Below are 9,947 nucleotides of genomic sequence, written 5' to 3'. Positions count from 1 at the left end.
CCAGTGCGTGGACAGCGTGCTCCTGAGTGCTGGAGGAAGCAATGCCCTTGGGAGAGGAAAGCAGGTCGGGGCTCAGCCCTTGTGGCACATGCTGGCTCCCCTGTCCTCACCAGCAGGAGAGGACTTGGTAGGCACTGGTGGTACAGGACAGCCCAAACTCAGTGGGCCACTTTTAGTAAGCAGAACTGGTGCTGCGGGATGAACCGAGAAGAGCTGAGGTGCTCTTCTCCAGAGAGCACCAGCACACTCGAAGGAGTTTTAGAAATCTGTAACCTACCCCATACTTAGGAAGGGAAAAATAATCAGTCCTATCTTACAGATGAGAGATTTACACAGAAAAAATAAATACTGTAAAGAGTACGAACTTTGTGGCAGAGTGAGAACAAGAACCAAGATAAATTCACACCTGTACTCTTTCCAGCAGACACCTCGCATGTCAGTCCACTGAGAGCTCCCTGATTTCTCCTTGCCATCACACTGTAAACAACTGCACGTACCTGTATCCCTCCCTACCATAACTTCCACAGAAGTAACTGCTATGATAACATCTGTCCATTAAGGTGGGAAATCAGGGAAATCATACTGACATGGAGCAAGGGGAAGGTTGTACAACTCCAGTAAGCCAGGCATCTCATGAAACCCCTCCCGATGGGCCAGACAGTCCTTCACACATTGTTGCACCAAAGCTGGATATGATCTTTCCATGCGTTCTCTTTCAAGGCTGAATTTTTGTTATGCTGGCTTCACTTTTGCATCCTCTCCCTGTGACTTTGAAAGACGCACTGATGAAGGTAAGGTGAAACTTTGCTGCTGGCCCCTCTCTTCTTTTTGGACAGAGCACAGAGTCGCTCCAGCTGGGAGGCTGCAGCTGCCAATGCCAGGATCAACCTGGCCTCAGCAGCGTAGGACTGTCCAGAGTTTTATTCTTGTGTTTAAGCACAGAAAGTCACACAGCATGAGCTTGGCACAGGACCTGATATGAATGTTAAACATGGCATGATAGGTATGTGTCCTGCATGCTATGAGATTTCTCTCTAGCCACCATCTTCTGCTTCAGCAAATATGTATAGAATGAGTGCTGAGTGGTACCTCTTTGCAACTTCATCACAGAAAGTATGCTCATTTCTCCTTTTCTGTAGCAATCTTGACCTTCTAAGAGAAATGCCTTACAAAGGCTGCTTCCTTCACAACTGGTGACATTAGGTTAATTATTTCCATCCTCCCTAAGTAATGCTGAAGGTGAAGTACTGTTTTTCATGTAAACACAACCCACGATGAAATAAAGAAGGTAATCCAGGAGGACAAAAGGTGACAATGCACCATGATCTGGGATTTAGGTCTCGTATGAAACACAAGACACTCCTCTCCAAACCTCACTGAAAGCTAAATACATTCACAGTTTTATACAGAGATAAACAGGATTTAGGACTGCATCTGAGCAAGTATGGCAAGTTTTACTGAAATGCTATTTATAGCATCTGAGTTATAACCTTTGCAATAATATGGTTCCTGTTGGAGCAGGATCTTCTCATGAGCAACTCACCCACTTCAAGTCTTGCTGGTTACCTTCTGTCTTAAATCACTTTAAAAACATGGGTCAAAGTTGTTTCATAGCTTTACTCTCTCAGAAATGTGCAACATGAACATAATAGTGTTATTAAGAAGTCAAAAATAACTTAACACAATAGATATATAAGATTCTCCAATGGTCAAACTTTAAGCAATTACTTTTCATTAAATTCAGAAAATTAGCATATTTGTTAATCAAATTAATTTTAAAAGTAGCTTTTCAAAATAAAAGCAATGCTTTAAATAAATATAATCTTTTTTATAACCATAAAACACTTAGTCCTGTTTAGGTAACACAAATACTACACTCAAGCACAGTACTTAATTGACATGAACGTTGTGAGCATATATGAACTGGACACTGGAAAGGACGAGAATGCATATCTTTCTGACATTTTCTGTTTTCTTTCTACAGCAACACAAAAAGATGTCCAATTCTCAGCACTACCCTAAACACTTGACACATGCTAGGTCATTTGTAACTGCTGCACATAAATGCTGGTAATCCCTTTTTTGCCAAGCTATTTATCTATACTACATCCATAGTAGTTCTGCAGCCTTGTTTCAAATGTCTAGCATGGCATGATTCTTAACCACCACAACATAAGGCCAGATCCTGCCCATTTTATCCAGCTGACTTCAACAAGATCCTAAACAGAAGGCAAGCAAGGTCTGACCTCTCACACCTCTTCAATAAAGCTCACAGTATGTGGAATTTTTAAAACCTTCCCTCCAATACTGGCACCATGGTGCATTTCAGGAGGACCTGAAACTCACCTTCAGAGTATCACCAAAGAATATTCACAGCTCTCCTTGCAACTACAGGGCTGACTAGCTATATTCACCACTATACAAGTTAAATACCTATGCCTATCAGAAAAGACTGTAGGTGTCCTGCAGATCTACAAGGTAGCAATGATGTACTAGAATGAAATAAATCAGCTAGTTCTTATGTTAGTATGTGTCATCTAGATGTATCCCAAAGAACAGTTTGCTAAAATTCAGTGAAATGTACACCTGAAATCTAATCACAATCTACTCAGCCATTCTGATCATTTAATATCTTCTCTATTTAAATTGTTCATTAAAAATCATGTTCAGGATCTGCAGCAAACCACTGTTTTTGCCCTCACAAAAACAGTAATGACATTTGTTGATGTATTTTGTCTGTTTAAACAGTATAACAATAATATAACCTATAAGTTAAATGACAAAAGCTGGAGAGTAAAATAAAGCACAAAAGCTGATACAAGTACTCTCTATTTGTTTTGATCTTCAGAACGAACAGGCCTATTCAAAAATGACAAAGGAATAAATTAGCAAATGACTAATGTAATGCATGAAAGGGTGTCTACAGGATTTGCATATGTGCACACACGCGCACTTGCATACAGACAGCTTGGCTTCATTAGAAATCTTACTACCAGAGTTCAACTTAGATAAATAAACTGCATTAAAATACTGACATTGTGAGGATTTTAATACTATTAACACCCTGTACAGGGCATTCCTGTGTGAATTTTTAAAAGCTTTAAAAAAATAGTTTAGAGCTATTGAAATCTGTGACAAACATGACAGCTCTGCCTCCTATCACAGCCTCCCATTTTCATCTCCTGTATCCTTCTCCTGTATCGCCTCTAGGCATCGCTTTGACTTTGCATCTGCAGGCCCGCTTCCAGTTTTGCTCAGTCCGCAGGATAGGCACGCCAGCTGGATCTGTTTCATGTTCTCCAGGGCTTCATTCTTGGCATTCTTCAGGAGATCTCCTTGGCCCTGAGGATGGACAGACAGAGAGAGTCAGGGATCGCACACATCGCTCAGGACCAAAAGCAGGAGCAATACGCTGTCACTGGTTCAGTACCGTGGCATGTGAGCCAGGTGCTGTCTCAAACCCCTTCTGCCCTCCTGAACACTGGCCCCAGTGGAAGGGACTGAAGCCCCTTCTGCACTCAGCTCACCAGGGAAGGCAGCAGCTGGCACAGTGAGCATGAAATGCAATGGGAGCCAAACTTCCCCCCTTCTAGGGCACCCCTTGGGAGCTGATCTGGACTGACTTAAGGAGTTCTTTGCTCCCAAGAGCCCACCTCTACAGAGAAATGGACTATCTTCTTCCACAGTCAATAGCAAGGAAATGCCAGGATGGGGTAGCAATGTTACACAGCACCCTCTCATGCCACTGCTTCATCCTTGCAGGAACACTCCTTGCATCAGATCCCAAATGGCAATGACTACGTGACTCCAGCCAGGGTCCTTTACAAGCTGTGAGACCCCATTTACCCATCCCTCCTTGCACCTGGATTTGCTCTCCAGCCCTTAGAGGCAGGCCAAACTGTGGTTACAAGAAGCGTGACATCTTGTAACACCACAGTGAATCCATTCAGACCACTCCAAGACCTTTGATCAGGCAGGTGGGAGCAAAGGACTACGTGAGTAAAAGCCTGTTTTTCACTCTTCTCAAAGCATGCAAAGGTGAGGTAACAGGCTGTCAACGCAATTTGTAACAATCAACAAAAACACATTACACAAAATTTGTATTAAAGAATTTGTCTTCAGAAATGCCAAAATGAATATTTATGTAATATTGATATCTCAAGTGCCGTAATGTAACAAGATTCTGGTGCTGGAGGATACAAATAAATAAAAGCTAGGAGATGCATCTGGTAATTAAAATTCAGTATCACTAAGAACCTGAGCTGCTCTTCTCCTAATGTCACCCAAAGTACAGCTTAAAATACACCACTCTGTGCAGCTGTTCATGAGCATATTCAGAAGGAATACCCACGCCGACTGAAATGTCACATTCACATCCCTGCAACCTAACTTGACCTCCCACAACCAGAGATGCTCGGTGAGGTCTCGCAGGAGGCAAGAGATGCAAGAGTTGGGAAAAACTAGAAGGGCGATGAACCACTGAATCTCCTTCAGCTTTCAAAATAAACCAGATGTGTTGGAGGAAACGCAGCATGACACTTCCAGTAGTGGGAGCATTTCAGCTCTCCCTTCCTCAATAACGAGAGGAAGAGTTTATCCCACACAGATGACCAAGTTTTCCTTTTTACCAGTGCCTGGCACCAGGCTTGCACCACCTGAGCCTCTGTTAACAGTGTTCACAAGGACAACACAATGGTTGCTTGCAAGTCTCCCAGCACTGGTAAACACCACGTGGAAAACAACGTCAGCCAGAGATAGCATCCTGCATCCAAGGAGGTGATTGCCTCATCTCCTGGTGACATGAATTTGTCCCTGCTGAACAATGCAGATCCCTCCCCAAATGCTAGGAATCCAACTTAATGCTAGAATAACAAAGAGCACTGGGATGGAGAAAGCAGCTCTGTGCTATTTGGTACGGAGCGCTTTTGAAGAGATTTGTATCTCAGCAGCATGACAGTTATGGGTACACAGACGAATGGCTTGGAACCCAGCGAGCAGATACGGCTTAAAAAAGCAAAACGAATAAAATTTATGCAGCACACGCTTCACATAAATGCGTTCTTGCTCTTAGGATAAAGGTTGAGCTTATTTTTAAGGGTGGAATGCAGGGATTCAAAAGCCCCATATCTACCTATAGTGCTCAGCGTGCCTCGCTCTCCCTGTCTGCAAATGGAAGGAGATGCAAACCAGTCCTATGCTGCACATTGCAGCATAGCCAGAGAGCTCCAACAGCAGTATTACTAATGACACAATAATGTTATCGAAGATGGTGGTAGACTCTCCACTACACAAATGCAGTTCTAAATAGCTTGGTTTTAGCATGAAACAAACCCACTTGCAGTGGGGCTGGTTACTGGTTCTTTTGTTTTGTCATGCATACAGGACTGCAGACACTGAAGGTTGCACCAATGAGATGACAAATCAGTGTGATGGATGATACTTTGCAGCCTTAACTTCTCTGAGCAAAAAAACTGGCACTATGTATTCATGCACAGGAACAGAAAAAATCTCTTTAGCACAAAAAGCAATTCGAAATAGACAACCCTACAATACAAAGCACAATGACGCCCCAAACCTGGAAGAAACTGTACAACAGAGAGGTAAAATAACGCTGATGATGATGACGATGGAGACCCAGCACCCAGAAGCATCTGGTATTCCCTTTGTTGGGGTGTCTGGGAAAAGATTTCTAGGGAAACTATGTGGGATTTGGTACACCCCTATCTGGAGGATGATGGCCTCAGTCCACCCTGAGGAGACTCGTATCTGAAGTCCCCAGAAGCCAAGGGACTTCACAGCCAGTGTGACAGCACTGAGCCATCAGCTCTCCCTTATGCATATTCTGATTTCACATTTAAGTAACCAGGCAATTCAGATTACAGGTTTCATCTGAGGCAACACATGACACATCTTCTAGCTCCAAGAAGAGAAAAACTCCTCCTGAGCATAATTTCAAGGCTTTGAAGACATATTTTGCAGTGATCTAAAAACAGAAGTGGACTTATCAAAACAGTGTGATTCCATTCATGTGCAGACCAACTGATTTACGTCTTGGTTTCCTTGTGCTTTTTTATTTTTAAACAGCTGGTTCATTTGAGCAAGCTGAAGGAGAAGAGAAGATTTTGAATGATCTGTCACAAACCATCCCCCTCTGACAGAGCTAATTCTAGAGATATTGTAAAAAATATATATCTGTGGGCATGCTCTGTTTGAAAAGCCATCCTTTTGCTTTGTAAAACTGGCTGTGAGCATAATCCACTTAAGAAAAACATCCGCAAAATTGTGTCAACACCTTAACAAACTAAATACTGATAGAAGCTGGAGTAAACTTCAAAAGTGTGACTACATTGAAACAATCTTCATAAGCCAGTCATTGTGACAACCTCTGTGCACAAAACAATCCTCTTTGCTCTTACAAACAAAGCATCTCTATTCTAGACAGAGATCACAACAGTGCATTTTGGCATCTATCCATCTATCTTCCTTCTGCTATTGATATCATCAGCCTTCCTGAACATGAATACTTGTGAGAAAGGTTAAACGCAACATTTGGCAGGACATGAAGCTAAGCCAAAAGAGATTAACCAAGGGTTGCACTTGAAGAAACAATCAAGAGGCCCATTTCAATTTAGAGTTAGGGAACATTAAACGTAAGGTTTCATACACCTAACTACAACAAGCCATGGAATCTCAGCATAAATTAACATTACTGTAAAAATAATGCAGCTTGTCAAGCAAGCGTGAGATTATGAGCTTTTACCTTGATGGGCTAATACTACTGAGGAAATAGGGATAATCTAGCACAGCTTTAAGTACTGCTCAGTTCCAGTGACAACCCGTGAGAAGATTTAAGATGTCCATGAATAGCTCTAGATAGACATTGGCACAATGGCCACAGCTGAATTTTGTAGATATTATTATTTAAAATTCTTACCAAATCAAACTTCTGCATTTTTATGAGTCAAGACCACAGCTTATTATATCCATCTAAAAGCCAGAGTCTGAGGTTGGAGAAATGAAAGGAGAAGGTGGTTTAGGTAAGGAGCACCATTTTGTGTTTGATTCCACAATGCTTTTTTTTTTTTTTTTAATATGATGCACGTTATTTCCTTATGAATATAAATACACAGGTATAGGTACATACATTAATAATTATTGTTTCTATTCCCATGCTTTCCAAGAAATACCTTTTGGCCTTTATGTCACAATGCACTGCTAGCTTTGGGCTCCTGCCATTACTGGGGCTCAGATGGTCACAAAGGCGGGACACAAACCCCCCAGGCTGCATCTGCTCCCACCAGCAGCGGGGGAAGCAGGAAGACCCTGGGGGTCACAGTCCCACCTAGTCAGACACAGGCACCTTGCTTTGCCACCAGCCAAGCAGAAAACCCTCGGTCGTGTTTTCAGCGGGGCTGAAATACTGGCTGTGAAGGCCATTTTGTAATCTGCTTTTTGTAAAAGCAGACAATGCTTATCTCCAGGCAGACACGCTCCCTGACAGCATATTATGGGAGCTTTCCTTTTCATTCCACAGGGGCTGACTACACAAACAATAAATAACAGAGCTCTCTGTTCCTCCCCTGCTGTCCACACCACATCACACTTGTGATATTACTGTTATTTTTTAGCTTTTTCTCAAAGAAACGAGCTCTTTCTTTATTATTTAATCACAAAGCAACATCCCCACCCTGGAGTACTTGGCTGAAGAAGCCAGACACAGCAAAATAGAACAACAAAATAATGGCACTGATAATCGGTGCTGAAGGACTTGGAAAGCACAAATGCTAGAGAGTGGCTGAGATATTCGTGTACTCTGTGTGAAGGCTGCTCTACTGTGAGGGGTGCATTCTCAAAGTGTCATAGTGAGACTTTCATTGTGTTTAACATTAATAAGGAGGCACACAATTAAATGATTACACACGTCTTTGGAAATGTAATCCTGAGGAGGAAATCATTAATGAAATGATTAGTCTGCTATGTCAAACTTATAAAGAGCAGATATTTCTCCAAGCCTTCTTCAAAGTCAAATGTGGGAACAGCAGATATGAATGTGATTATGATACAACCAGGTTTCTGATCCAAACAGACAGAAGGAGGAATAAGAGTTGACAGAACAGTCTCCTGCAGTGAGGGTCATTCAGATTCTTTTACTTACAGACACAGACAACAGCCGTCCCCCCCCCCGCCAGCAACCGCACAATCGCAGTGCCTCCTGGGATCTGCCCAAGGCAGAAGGCAGATACAGACATTGGGGGTGAGACAGAGAACAGTCACAGCACAGACACATCTCTTCCTTCTTGTTCACACTCGATATTGGCATGAGTCTTGGAAAGGAAACCACACCAGCAAGAAACACCAGCAGCCTCAAAAGCACTCACTCCTTTGCCAAGATGCGCAGCTCTGAGGCTGATACATCCCAGCCAGTGACCTCCTGCCAGCAGCACCAAACTTAGGACAACTCCGGTGTGAAGAGTTCACAGGTGACTGGAAATACTGTTTCACAAAGCAGCCTCTTCTTTTGCACTTGTATGAGTGAGAGAACAACCCTAGCATTACTCCACGTGGTTGGTAAAATTCACATGAGCAACAGCGACTTGTACAAAACCAGCAGTTCCCTGTACATCCAGAAGGGGCTCCCAGCAGCTAAAGGGAAAGTGGGCAGGAATCAGGACTATGGCCCCTCCACAGAGGCTTTATGTCCCCAGTCTGACCTGAGCACTCAGCACACTCATCTGTCAGCCCAGTCCTCATGAAGCCACGTACCTATGCAAACACAGAATGCTGATCATGGTCAAGGGCTGGGCAACCCTCTTAAAATATCCAATGACTGTGCAACTGCAAATTGGCACTCTGACCCAGGGGTGGAGCCTGATCCTACAATCATGCATGTGGTGGAAGTGTTAAGTACAAGATTCAAGTTACCTGAAACACAGTTCTGTCTGATTTAACTACTTACATTTGAGCTCCCGAACTAGACTGATCTGCCAGCAGTTCATTATTGGGCTGTCCCATACAAGCCCCCAGACGTTTCAACTGATTCTGTTTACCACTTTGGTCTCACTCCAAAGGTCTGTATTGGAAGTAATGAGTAAACAAATGATCTACAAAATAGTCTGTAAAGGTGTTAAGCATTAGCCCGGCTAGTTTTCTAGCAGGCTAGTGACAGACCATTGCAGCCAATGCAGCACAAGGCAGTGACGTGAGCATCTGAGCAGAGGGAATGCCAGCCGTGGTACTGCCTCAAAAATCACGTGGGGCATTCTTCTCCAGCTGTTGGAAAGTTGCAATTAAAATCTAAACGATGGTGCTTGGTACCAAGAGGCAGCTCCATTGCCACTGCACTGGGCAAGGCTCTGTAATTAACTACAAAATTGCCAATCCACAACTTGTATATTTCCAAATTGTGCAACACAGCCAAATGCAGACTTTGAGGGCAGCCTAGGAGGTGAAAATGGGCAAAACTCCACTGTGACACTGTGACATAAGGAAAACCAAGGAAAAAAAAAGGCAACGCAATCTGCAAAAAAAGCAAATACTTAAAAAAAAACCAACCAAACAAAAAAAAAACACTTCCACTTTGGGCTGCTAGCCTCCCCAACATGAGGATATCACTGCCTTGTGCAGCCGCAGCAACGTGGGAAAGGCCGTCTGTGTTTGTAATTCTCTTATATGATTTGCTTAATGCAATGAAGGAGAAGGTCCTATGTGGCCAGCTTGCCACACAGTCAAGTGCCCTCCCAAACACTGCTGGCCCTAGACCAAAGCCTGAGAAGGTATTAACGTCAAGCATTTTCTTCAACAATTAAGCGGCAAAAGCATTCAAAGCTGTAGCGTTCCCTATTGATCTCTACACAGAGCTCTCCACCAAAATCTATGGCCTCTTGCAAATCAATGGCACTGTACAGCTACTAGCCTATTCCTTCATGCAAACATTTTATGTATAAAAA

The 9,947-nt window shown here is 43.1% G+C and overlaps 1 protein-coding gene across 3 annotated transcripts in view; it reads right to left on the bottom strand.

Annotated features, from left to right (window-relative positions):
- The window catches only part of PLCL1 (phospholipase C like 1 (inactive)), a 200,154-nt gene continuing 191,804 nt past the window's right edge, over positions 1,598-9,947 (bottom strand). For 2 of the 3 annotated variants that reach the window (XM_021398055.1, XM_021398054.1), the window contains one exon: positions 1,598-3,342. In XM_021398055.1, the coding sequence (XP_021253730.1) occupies positions 3,160-3,342 (183 nt within the window). In that variant the 3' untranslated portion in view covers positions 1,598-3,159. The remainder of the gene's footprint in view (positions 3,343-9,947) is intronic. The other variant, XM_021398056.1, reaches the window with a different exon arrangement.

Source organism: Numida meleagris, chromosome 5 (assembly GCF_002078875.1).
Source record: "Numida meleagris isolate 19003 breed g44 Domestic line chromosome 5, NumMel1.0, whole genome shotgun sequence".
Taxonomy (NCBI): Eukaryota; Metazoa; Chordata; class Aves; order Galliformes; family Numididae; genus Numida; species Numida meleagris.
The sequence above is the reverse complement of the archived record's forward strand: the minus strand, read 5'-3'. Positions and strand labels throughout refer to the sequence as shown.